Raw genomic sequence first — 12,956 nt, forward strand, 5'->3', positions numbered from 1 at the left:
GCAGGCCAAGGCGCCGTGTTCTGCAGCCACAGGGACGCCCCTCGTCAGGAGCCCCGGGTCCTCGGCAGGCGCCGGTTGACGGACGTTCGCTACGCAACGACGTGGCAGGTGACGTGGTAGGATGGGGACAGCTCGTCCGTCTCCCCAGACCGTGCCCCGGCCGAGCAGACGGGCTCCGCGGCCGGCGGCTGCCGAGCGGCTTCAGCCGCCTCCGTCGGTGACGACCGGAGGTCGTTTGGGTCGTCGGGCGCACCCGGCACTCCCTGCCGTCCCGCCCGCCCACTCCAACGCTCACCTCCCGCCCGCGGTGCGCGGCCTTGGGACACGCCGCTTCGGCAGAACTGGCGGCGTGGCACGCTGCAGCGAGTGGTTCACCGCGCCGCCGTTAGGGGCGCCAGCGTCGCGCGAGTGCCGAAAGAGGCGCGTCCCGATCCGAGCGTACTCATACTCCGGCCACCGTGGGTATCGGACCGAGTGATCGATTGTTCCGCTCGAAGTCGACGAAGCTCTAGTGTGTCATCATGGCCAACGTGCGCATCCTCTGCAGGCCGTCCGGCTTCCTGAAGCTCCTGCAGATCGTGAGTGTTGCTTCGCTGGCAGAGAACAGACCTGTGCTTCGCAAGTCGTGTGGATGTTGCTCACGAAAGCAGTGCGGATGGCCAATTCTAAGAAAAATTGGATCCGCCGGTTTACCAAAACAAGCATCCTGCAACGACGGAGAAGTGTTGAGGATTATTTCAACGGCACTGTCATGGCGGGCGTCATTCTTGGCATACAGGAGGCTATGTCAGTGACTTCAGGACGCGTTTGCGGCCTTAGTACGATGGCGGGAAATGGGGGCAGTGGACATGCACCATTAATCAGGGTTTTTCACCCTTGTTATGCCGAGGAAGGCAAGGGCGTGAAACAGCGGTGGCGGAAGCTCCGAAGCCGCAGGGTGAGGAAAACCTGGCGAATAGGAAAATCGCCGGGCGTTCAAACCGTCCGCCCGCAGGACACCGCCCTCACGCGCGCCACTGTCCCTTCTTGCCGCGATCTCGGACAGGGGACAGTCGTAGCCTCAGGCTCGTGCCGGAGAGCACCGCCACACAACGCGTCGTATTTACGCGCGAGGCGTCTGTTTACCAAACAGAAGCGGCGCGCGGCGTCGCCGGCGGCCGGTGCCGCCTTCGCGCGCACCGACGCCGCCCGGGGCGCCGGAAGCGCGCGCACGCCGGCCAGATGTACCATCTGCGCGGTCCGACCGCGGGCGGTGGCAGCGTGCGGTACCGTAGATGGGGCCAGCCGGCGCAGGTGGCGCGCTTCTCCGGCGCGCTGGGCCCGACTCGCCGCTCGCGCCGCCAGAGCTGTGTGATTGCTCTTCGTTTCCGGCGCTCTTGATCTGGCCCATCTATTGTGTCTGACGCCGAGAGCGGTGATGGCACTCTGGCTGTTATCTCCTGTTGGATCTCGGCGGCTGGCTTCTGTCGCCGATCTCCATCTGACGAGCCGTGCTCCGAGGCTGGGCCCTCCGACGGGCGCCGCCGCGGGCTGCACGGGTTCGGTGGGCTGGCGCGTACGCGCATACGTGGCATGCCACCGCCGTGGGGCGTGGCCGCCCGAAGCCCGGTTACGCCCCCTCCCCCTCCTCCTGTCACCCCGCAACCCCTCCTCTACCCGGAGGGTGGGGCTGCGGACTCTGGGGTGTGCCGGTAGGGTTTTTGGCCTGCCTGTGACCGTCTGCATTAGTGTGTAGGTAAATACAGGAAGTGGCATATGTTATTCGAATTCAACCTAGTGAAGACATATTCTCTGAACGAGCTGTTCCTGGGAACGTATCGGTATATTTCTGGCTGGTTCGGCCGCGGGCTGTTTCGCGTAGCTGCGGCATATTTGGCACGTCTCCCGGTCGTTAGAAAAGGTCGTGCCATACCGCACGGGCATGGTTTTCGGAAGTGGCGGCACTGTTCCGCAAGTCATCAGGAGGGGCTCGCAAGCGCGCCGCCGCTCCAGCTCCGCGCACGATCCTCGGTACGGTCACGCCTCCGCCCCTGCAGGCCAGCCGGGCCGTTTCGCTGCTCTGTATCGAACCCGACTCGTCCCGCTGGCCGGTACGGGACCGGTTATCGCTGACAGGGACGCTCCGAATTCCGCTGTGGCCCGGCTCGACGTTCGCGGAAAATGATATCATCGCGTGTGGTGCGTGGAGGACGTCTTGCAGAAACCGGCCCCACTCAAGCCCGCGGCTTAGGTCAGGGGCGTTGCCTTGCGAATAATGCCAGGGAGGCGCCACGTCAATGATGGGCAACGAGCGTCAAAACCACCGAAACGTCATCCCGGAGACCAGAATCACCATTTCTAACCAATGGCGGTGCACGGCCCCGGCCCCTTGCGTCCGTCGGGGTGCTCCCCTGGGTTATCACTCGCGGAAGGCACGCTCCAACCTCGTCCCGCAGATGAACAACGGTCGAATAGTGCGTGATCGTCAACGCCCCCCCCCCCCCCCATGCCATCGCATCGACCGGCGAAAGTCGCCCCGAATCCACCGGCGGCGGCGTATTCCTGCGGCGGCGCTGCAGCACGTCTTCCCCGCTGTGACCCAGTTGGCGTGCGCAGCTGACAAAGGGCGGGGTGAGGTGGCAGGGGAGGGGGCGTGCAGCAGCACGCCTGCGGTGCGCGTCCGTCTGTGCTCGGCCGTGCTCCGACGCCGTGCCGACTGGCGCGCCCGTGAGCGGCCCTGTCTGAGCAGCGGCCGCCGCTGCCGCTGCCGGAGAAAGCGCGCGAGCGGCGCCGAGCCACCACTTCAAACGCGGCGGAAGCGGCCGTCAACAGGGCGGGAGGGAGGGAGGGAGGGAGGCTGCACCGCGGTCCGGTCGGCCACCGCTAGACTGCCAAAGCCTGCAGGCGTAACAGGAAGTCGGCCACGGACCCCGCGGCACGGCGCGGTACACCAACGCCCACTCAGTGGGATGTGGTGAGCTGTGCTCAACGGTTAATCCGACAACCGTTCACCTTAATTTGAAATGTGGTGAAGCTGGGGCGCTCAAGCGCCAGCTGGTTATGCAAGCTGGCGAATAGGAAAACTGAGTTTTTTCAAGTTTCTGAGAGGAATGAGGGCTGGTGCGTGAGTCCTGGGAGGCCGCTCGAAGAAGGCAGGTCTGCGGGTTGTTTTTGGCCACCTCCGACTCTCGCTTATCATTCCGATACATGACATTTGAGGCTGAGTTGGGCCGGCCGACTGAGTCATGACAGCTGATCCTGCGCGGGCTGGAAGACCTGTCGGCGCTGGGCACAGAACTGCCACTTGCAGTGAGATCCAAAGTAGGCCGACTGGCGTGTGATGATGCAGGCTCGCTGCGGGTCTGCACACGGCCAGCATACCTCTGTCGGTCTGCATACGGCCAGCATACCTCTGCCGGACTGCACACGGCCACCTGCCCACTGCCGGACTGCACACGGCCACCTGACCACTGCCGGGCTGCACACGGCCGCCTGACCACTGCCGGGCTGCACACGGCCACCTGACCACTGCCGGACTGCACACGGCCACCTGACCACTGCCGGACTGCACACGGCCACCTGACCTTTGCTGGACTGCACACGGCCACCTGACCGGCCGGACTGCACACGGCCACCTGACCTTTGCTGGACTGCACACGGCCACCTGACCACTGCCAGACTGCACACGGCCACCTGACCACTATCGGACTGCACACGGCCACCTGACCACTGTCGGACTGCACACGGCCACCTGACCACTGCCGGACTGCACACGACCACCTTACCACTGCCGGACTGCACACGGCCACCTGACCACTGCCGGACTGCACACGGCCACCTGACCACTGCCGGACTGCACATGGTCAGCATACCTCTGCCGGGCTGCACGCAGCCGTCGGGCCACGGGTAAAACTGCACTCACTAAAAGACGCTAAAGCTGCAGTGCAGGCTTCGGACCACTGCTGAACTGCATGTAGCCATCTATCATGCGGAGCTGCATGAACTCTGGGCTACTCGCGTGCGCTCCTTTTCGGTGTAGAGTTTCTGAGGTCCACATAGCCAGCTTTTTGGAACCCACAGCGCGCGTGGGGCCGACGTTATCGCAGCGGTTATCAACCCACTGGAATGCCAACGGCTCGACCGACGGTCAGTTTCGCGGGCTGGGGCCCAGGTTTGTGAACCACCAAACCCCCTGCATTTCAGCACCAGCGAACCCCTCGGTGCGAGTTCAGTTCGAGCCCTCTTCATCCTGCGCGGCGGCAGTCCGTCCCATCACGGTCCCCTCGTCGCTCTACAGCTTGTGTAGGCTGGCCGGTTTCAAAGTTCAACCGGCCAGCCGTTGGTCGTTCCGCCTACGCCCGCGGTGTGTTATTGGCCGGAAGGGTCGGTTCTCCGCCTGCCGGTCATTACCCGGGGCTCCCGCACGCCGCCACGCTCCAGCCCCCCCCCCCCCCCCCACCGGACACGGTGCTGTGACGCCGTGTCCGGTCGAGGACCGGACGCCCTCCCCCCTCTCAGTGACGCTGCAGAGGGTCGTACGCAGCGCACGCTGTCGGGCATGTCGGTCGTGAACGGGGTAGTGGGGGGGGGGGGGGGGAGGGTCGACAGGGGGTGCGTGGCCGGTCAGTCGAACGCGGCCTTTGCAGCAGGTGTGGGGCCGGTCGATGCCATTTGACGGCTGGCGCAGGCGGTCACGGAGCCCACTGCCCAGCCCCGGTTCTGGGCAAGTGTTACCCGCGGGACATGCCGCCTGGTGGAAAACCAAGTCGTGGCTGCTTGGTTTCGTTGGCCGTTGTGGTGGTGCGATCAGTTTTCCTCGGTAGTCACGCGGTGCACCGACTATGGAACATCAGTGGGCAATCGTATCCTGCTCACCGCCTCTCCTCAACTTAATTATGCATCAAATGAATTAGTGCTAGTGATTGCTGGTCTAAACGGGCGGTCACATCGTTCGCGGTGTAATTATCGTCCGCGTGATATGGGACACAGACTGACGCCATCAAAAGCATTTGAAGAAAGGCCTACTGTTTGGCTGGTCACCTGGCAGCAGCAGTATCCCATTCCGGAATTAGGATAATCATGTGACCCCAGGGGCATATCGCTGCAGGAGAGAGCCGAGAATGCTCCACGTCACTGTATGCACAATGACGCGCATATGTGTGGGGTTGGTTGTGTTCGCCCCGTGGGTGGACCTGTATGGAGAGCTGGGCGACGGGCATAGTCGTATTTCGCGAGCCGTAGCATGCGCCGATTGCTGCTTGTTTCGCTAATGATAGCCCACCTTGGAAACATCGGGTTTTGTGCCACCGGAAAACACAAATCATGGTTGTGGCATTTCACGGGTGGGTCATTATGATTATCCGCTCTGTCAGGTCAGTGAGCGTCGATGTGATTTATGGTCCGCTCCTGACACCGGCGTAACGTCTTTTTTTGGAGGGGGTCTCAGTGTGGTCGAGAGCTGAACGTTATTTAACTCTGAAGAGAATTACAACCTTTAAAGACTTTTATCCATTTAAATCCATTATCCATCAATACCATTTAAAATGATATAGTTTCCAAATCAACTCCGCCAACAAAGCAAATCCACCAAACGTTTTCGAAATGTAGCTTTACGTCGTAAGGTATTTTACTAACCGTATCATGGAAGAAACGTCTCGAAAACCTGGGTGCCGTTCAGCGTTTTTCATCTTCCCGCTTGAAAGTCGTCTCCATCAGCATAGCCTATTCATCAAGCAGCCTCGGCTCCGCCCAAAGTCGCCTAAATCCCAGAGGATGCCGAATTTGGCGGAGGTCAAATGAGTCCATGTTTTGAATCAAACCTGTCGTTGGAATGACTGCCCACTCAAAATTCCTTAACGTAAGTCATGCCTTCTGTCCCCCCCTTTCCTCGGTGCAGCCCCCCCCCCCCCCCCTGTAGCAGCAGAGACAGAGGCCAGGCCACGGGCTGCGCGCCAGCACGTCTGTTTACATGAACAATGCGTCCGAATACAAACACACGACTCCATCGACGCGTGGGTCCACCTGGAGGAGGTCGGCGCTCTGCCGTCTCCCGCAGCCGCTTCGGTCGCCGCCGCTCCTGGTTCGTCGCCCGGCTGCAGTCAGGGCTACGTGGTGAAGACCCCAGTGACGTAGTCAATATTTTGCCCAGGATAGGACCAAATCGGGCCCATGGGATGCTTTTAGTCAACGGTCTGTTCTTCTTTGCTCGTCGACCTGTTTTGGAATTCAGTAGCCTTTTACCTTTTCCAGGCACAGGTTTCCATTGTGGCGCATCGAGATGAGAACAAAAGATGGGAAGAAAACGCCCAAAAGTAAATACGGCACCGCATGGGAGGTGTTGCCACTTGCGGCCTCCAGTGGTGTAAACCTTAACACCTGACATCTCAGAATCCTGTCATTGGATCGACATAATGAAAGAGTTATGAATAATCGTGCTCATTGCCATCGAAAATCGGAGAGGCGACATCTCTCGGACCCCCCGTCCCAATGCCACTAGACGCTGCATAAGATCTTGAAGAACTTAGATGAAAGAGGGCATACGGAACAAAAACGATTCCACCGAAATCGTTTGCCAAGTTACAGATACAGGGAGGCCCCGAAGGTATCGTTGGGATGACATAGTCGCCAGATGACAGAAGTCTTTCAAAGGTGGAAATAAAGGCCTATCGAAAGCCAAGACACCGATGAGTTCGGGTAGTGAAGTGGTTAAGCTGCGCGTCTGGTAACCAGGGTAGGGGGTCACATTTCCCGCGGTGCCTGCCCCTGTGGTCAGGCTAACAGGTAGGTCACCCCAACTGCGTCAGCAAGTACAACAGAAGATCAGAAGGATTGAGAAGGAAGTTTCGCGAAAGATGATGTGGGGCGTTCCGCAGCTCGTACAGCTGGCTACGCACGAGGGGGTCTATGATCAGATCCATTGCCTGTCTGCTTGTATGCACACGTTTCCAGGTGGTATGCTTCAATGAAACACAATGATTTCACTTGGAATTTTGTCCAACTTCATAATTATCACCTGTTACACAGACCCGCTAACCTCGGTTACCCACACCCTGGTGTGACACGATGCTCGGATGAAATTGGCTTAAGTACAAGACACGATGATCTGTACTAGATAGGGTCCACTGCGTTCTCAATGTCATCGATGTTCTCGACGCCTCGGGCCTCTCATTTTTCCGCCTCATGGCAACATCGGTGACCTGTAGCCTGCGGGTGTCGTGACGCCCCAAGCCCCGACAGTGCGTCATCACGGTTGGCAGCCGGCTCAGCTGGTGGCGCATACAAGTGTCTGTTCATCGTCGAACGCGGCCGACCCGCCGCCCATCGGCGGCTGGTGTCGTGCCCTCCAGGGATCAGCCGGCTGATAGTGAAACGCGCGGGACCCGGCGCGCTCCAAACTGCCCGTTGCCATTGCGATGCATCCATTTGAAACGTCGGTGTGGGACGCCGTAGGGTCACTGAGGTAGTGGGAAAATTGTTTGCATTGGGGCAAAGATCATAAGAGTGCATAAGCCAGCACTACAACCATATGACCGATGATCTGACGGCGTTCAACATACATTCTTTTGCGTAGTTTCAACGTCATCTGTCGCATTTGAGCTGAACAACCAGTGGAACAGTCAGTGGGGGTGGGGCATGGAGCCCCCCCCCCCCCCCCTATCAGTATCGCCCAATAGCAGTGATTTCGTAATAGGGCCAGTGGTAAGCCGAGTGGGTAGGTACCTGAGACAGTATTTGCGGCGCCAGACGAAACCATCCTTTCTATACTTTACGTACTGTGAAATTACAGCCGCCGCATCGTTTCCTCCATGCCCGGCGTTTCAGTTTGGTATTACACCGCACTTTTCTGTCCGTTCCGTACTAACGTAGAGTTGCATGCAGTACAGGCCTCTAAGGCGGATCCCGATCTCAAAAGACGCGTGTGTAAGCTGAATCGCGTCCGCCCTGGGCTGTGCATGGGTTGTGTTTCGACAAGCACCCTCGCAGCTGCCTGCAGGGATACCGCGGCTGTCAGCAGGCCACCACTGCGCGGCGTCTCCCGCGCGTTCTCCACAGCCCCCTCCCCCTCCCCCAACACAGCACCGACTGTCATCTGACGTTCAAGCGACCCTTGCCCGCAGGCTATCTGCCTCACCTGTTTGGGGCTGATCCGGCACTACGGGCTGGTGTTCGGAGTCGGCCTAGACCGCCAGCTGGTCGGCACCATCGCCTTCGGCGGCATGGTTCTGGTGACGGTGCCGCTGCTGGTCGCACTTGTGGCCGGCGAGATTGCCATCGAGAAGTCGTTCCTGGTAAGTACGGACGAGGAGCGAGCGGCGAGAAGTCGTTCCTGGTAAGTATGGACGAGGAGCGAGCGGCGAGAAGTCGTTCCTGGTAAGCACGGATGACGAGCGAGCGGCGAGAAGTCGCTCCTGGTAAGTACGGACGAGGAGCGAGCGACGAGAAGTGGGACCATATAGCCTGTAGAAGCAAGCGTTAAGTAGTATAGTTTAATAGTTTAAATAGCTTATGAACAAGATGAAGGGACATAGAAGTTGAACATTGCAATCTGAACTTCAATTCGTGAAAAGCATGTTGTATGATTACATCTCATCTCGATTTGAGATGATCATCATCTCATCTCGATTCTCGACTCGTCTCGATTCATCTCGGTTTGAACCGAAAGTGTTGAGTCAAGCCCTATGGAAACATGATGCCCGGCTAACCTTGACGTAGGCCAGATGGCAAAGTGACGATGCCAACGTGGCTTGTAAGGAGGGAACGTGATTGGAAAAAAGCATCGGGACTTATGCACTTTTAGCCGTAGCGTAGACCATCTTCAGGTGTTGTGGGCGTTGGCGGGTACAGTTCGGTTAGAGGAAGAGGAGCAAGTTATCACAGCAAGGCGGAGCGGGAAGAGGTCCCGCGCTGCTGTAATGTGTTGACTTCCTCAGATTCTCTTGAACCCCAACTCTCCCCTCCCCGTCCCAACATACGAAGATGGTCTGCCAATGAAAATTAGCTGCCTTCAGCCTTTGTCAGTGTTGTCGTTATCGTTACGCAATCATTTAGTTTACGGTCAGGTAGGTCAATTGTCACCTAGGTAATCTAGGCCACCAACCCAACCTCGCCGTGCGACATTCGTGTTGATTACGCGTCTTATAGATGTTATACGCATTTATCTAAATGTTCAGGTCCTTACATGTATGTTGATCTCACGTCGGGTTGTTGCTAATTTATCAACGAGGCTTGGAACGTGGAAACCGCAGTGTTTTCCTGTATGGATTTCCGTATAAATTATGCCACTATATTCCTTACAAATCAGGTGTCATTTTGTTTATGATCTCCTCATCCCTACTCTTCAGTCTTCCTCATCCCTACTCTTGATGTCAAAGCTACCTTCTCCGAGGAAAAAGGAGTGTTCCCAACAAGTTTGATAATTGGCTGACAGGTTAAAAGATGCTGACAGTCAAGATAGTTCAGAAACAGATATTGACAGCTCGAGTACGAGGTTTCTCATTTGCTTTTGATAGCTGCTTTTGGGATGTCTAAATCCTGCGCAAATCAGGTGACAAACTCTGTAAACTCCGTCTGTAAACTCTGTAAAATTAGCACCGAAACAAACCACATGACATGTCAAGTAGTGGATGCGTCTGAAAGCCAAGCGGCGCTAGTCGTACGAACCAGCAACGGGCATATCCACTACGCAGTTTTGCAGTTTGCACGGCTCTAAGCTAGCGGACTTCATCGGAGACGCGCTTAAATGTTGACTCTCGTCCGACTCTCGGCGGTCTGGTACTGACCCGTCTCTCCCTCACAGGAGACTATCTACAATATCGTCGGTTTCATCATGATGATCACCGCCGGCATCATGGCTCTGGAGACTTACAGCCCGGGGGACGACAAACGCCGTGACGCCGGACTGGCGATGGGCTCACTGGGTATCATTAATGCCTTCATCTACCTCGTCGATGCCTTCGTCGCCTTCCGCCTGAAGCGCACCTAGGCGTCTGGTGGGACTGACTGCGACAGTGACGCCGCCCTGCCGCGACAGTGACGCCGCCCTGTCGCGACAGTGACGCCGCCCTGCTGCGACGGTGGCGCCGCGTCGCGTAAAGCTTCGCTTACGGTCCGTTGGCGTCGCTGCTCGTCGTCGGCTCGTGCGACAGCGCTGACCGACACGGACGGAGGGCGTATGTTTCTGGCGGGACCCGAGTCATTTGTGTGATTCTGCCAGCTAAGCCAGTCCTGCCTGAAAGGATCCGCAGTAGCCCGGAGCTGCACGGCCGCTGCTTGATCGGCGTCGTTTAGTTCTGGAGGGTACTTGGACGTGGACTCACCGTTGTCTTACTTTGTCACAGGTCTTACAAATGCTTGTACTTGATTTTTTGTGAGGCGCACTGATTGTCAATTAAACTGTTGGAGGGAGTTAAGTCATTTTCTGCGAAAATCGCGTTTTTATGCTGAGGCTTTTTCGGACGGAGAAAATAGTATATAGGAATGTCTAAACAAAACGTGAAGGCTGAACTCGTGTTAGACCGTTGTCTTACTTTGTCACAGGCTTTTCAAATGTTTGCACTTCATTTTTTCTTCATACGGCGTACTGATTGCCAATTTGGCTGTTGATAGGAACTGTTCTGCAAAAATTCACGTTTAGTTATGCTGAGGTTTTTTCGGACAGAGAAAACAAAACACAGGAACGTCTAAACAAAACGTGAAGGCTTGACGTCTGTTAGAAAAAATGTTTTTTCACACATCATTGTCGTGTTAATTTTTGTATTTCACCAAACATCATGGGGTATGGTCCCTTTGATTTCCATTTCCCATACCTGTGGAAGTAATTATGCCAAAGTACACGCACGTTAAATGGACCACAATTCCCTGGGCTATTTCGAATGGTACAAATTGTTGTTAACGAATAGCTGGAAGATTTTAAGTTGAACATAGGTGGCAGTTAACCGGATGTGGATGCGGAAGGGCAAATGTTTTAGTTCGTACCTAACACGGTCAGAGGAGCCGATTCGAAGCAAAATAACGAGCATGTGGCACGTCTCATGTGTGTTACATACACCTAACATTACGGTGATAAACTCTAAGAAATCAGGAAGGCTGCACTGATTAATGCTCTTCGAAAGCTGAACATTCGAACCTAGCCGGACACAATGCGTCTAGTTGCGTGTGCTGTCGGTGGTGGTGAAGTTGGCACTTGTGGCCTCGTCCCGCGACCACTCTGCGCGCAGCCGGAGGCGTCTGCGTTCTGAGCTATTGCCCTGCCATTCTTCACCCGGAGCCGACGTCACCTGAGCGGGTGACGTCACCTGAGCCCACACGTGCGCTGGTGCGGTAGCCGTCTGGGTCAACCTGACGGCGGCAGCTGTTGTGGTTGCGCGACGACGAAGAGAACCCCCCCCCCCCCCTCCACCCCCACTCGAACGCTGCCGAGAGCGGATGGGCCAGGACCTGAGGTGCGCATGCGTTCGAAACCTGTCGGTGCCACTCACAAGCTTGTTGCTTTTGCATGGCCCTGTAAACACGTGGTGACAATAAACGGAACACGTGTGGTCTTTTTTACAGCCGATTTCGTCTGACGGCATCGAGATACGCAGGCGCGCTGTCTGGAGGCAGAAGAGCAGCGGGAATCCTTCTTGACCGAAATGTCAAATATCCTATAAGTTTCGATGCCACTATTTTTACCTCCACAAAGCACACATTGGAATTTATAACACGTATATGTAATTGAAATTTCTAATACGTATGTGTAAAGAATGTTAAGAAATCACCATCATTTCAAAAAGACACACTTTAAAATTAGGTCTGTGCGACTTCGAGTGCACTGCAAAAGGCTCACCCAGCCGCAGCCCATCCCCTTTCAGGGCTGGCGGTAGGCGGCTCAGGGGCGCTTTGGGTGGGGCAGAAAAGGCTTTTTGGGTAGTGCGATGGAAAACTACGGAAAGCCGCCGCATATCTTGGAATAAACTTGTGCGAAGTTTGAGGCTCATCTCAAAAATGTGTGTAGGTATGGGCGGCTCAGCGCAAAATAAAGCGCTGCCGTGCGCGTCAGGCGATGCAGTCTCCATTCTCTTGAGCCCGCTCCATTTTCCTCTGAGCCTTCAGCCCGCGCAGTGCACCTGAGCAAAAAAGGGAATACCCATTGGGAAAATAAAATGCAGCACGTGTTTGAATTGCTGGTACACTAAGTGCTAAAACGCGTCGCTATCAATAGCATCATCACCCCACATGTTCATTATTACTATTATAGCGGTTCCAATTAGGAGTTCATTCCTCAACCTAAAAACAATTTTGGAATCGACCAGCTGTTTTTTTTTTTGCTGTGACATCAAGGACGCAATCAAAGTGTCCAAAAGCGGGGGAAGAGTCAAAATTTCTGGGCAGGTTTGGCCACTTTTATTGGTTCAGTCCCAAATTGATTTTAGAAAATGACACCCTTGCCTCAGAATCACTGTACTGATGGAGATGAGGATCAGAAAACGATGATAAGTGCCCTTAGCAGGGAAGCTGAGAACTATCTAAGGCAACAGTTTTTAATTAAAAGTACGGCGTAACATTGCTCTTTTCAAAACAAAACTTTTTTATATCAAAAATGCAACTGATTATTTTTACGTATGACTTGCTGGCTTGCTCGGAAAATGTATGATGTTACACATGAAAACAGCAAGATTGTTTTGAAAAATAAAAACAGGTCGTAATTTTGTATAGCTTTTACACACCTGTGAGCATTGTCAACAGACACGTAACCAAGGTTTCTAGCGTGTAACGTTAATAGCATGCATTTGGAGAAATTATCTGATAGAACATGCCGTTTTTGGCGTCTTTTTTAAATGTGATAAATATAGATAACGATAGTAAGCAATGCAACACATCCAGCAATTTTTACCATGTGTTTGTACGTCTAAGAAACAAGACCCCGACGTCCAGCGTTGCAGTCCCCTTAGGCCGCAATGTCACCTTTACGTTGGCCGTTACTTAGTGTTGACTGCAGG

At 55.5% G+C, this 12,956-nt stretch overlaps 1 protein-coding gene across 1 annotated transcript; it reads left to right on the top strand.

The window, feature by feature from the left end:
• The first annotated feature begins 425 nt into the window (after nucleotides 1-425).
• On the top strand, nucleotides 426-11,512 carry LOC119096292 (uncharacterized). Its single transcript, XM_037219119.1, has 3 exons — nucleotides 426-578; nucleotides 8,097-8,267; nucleotides 9,776-11,512. The coding sequence occupies exons 1-3, from the start codon at nucleotides 522-524 to the stop codon at nucleotides 9,959-9,961; spliced, it is 414 nt and encodes a 137-aa protein (XP_037075014.1). The 5' UTR covers nucleotides 426-521; the 3' UTR covers nucleotides 9,962-11,512.
• The last annotated feature ends 1,444 nt before the right edge of the window (nucleotides 11,513-12,956 follow it).

Source organism: Pollicipes pollicipes, unplaced genomic scaffold (assembly GCF_011947565.3).
Source record: "Pollicipes pollicipes isolate AB1234 unplaced genomic scaffold, Ppol_2.1 Scaffold_4295;HRSCAF=5057_pilon_pilon_pilon, whole genome shotgun sequence".
Lineage (NCBI taxonomy): Eukaryota > Metazoa > Arthropoda > Thecostraca > Pollicipedomorpha > Pollicipedidae > Pollicipes > Pollicipes pollicipes.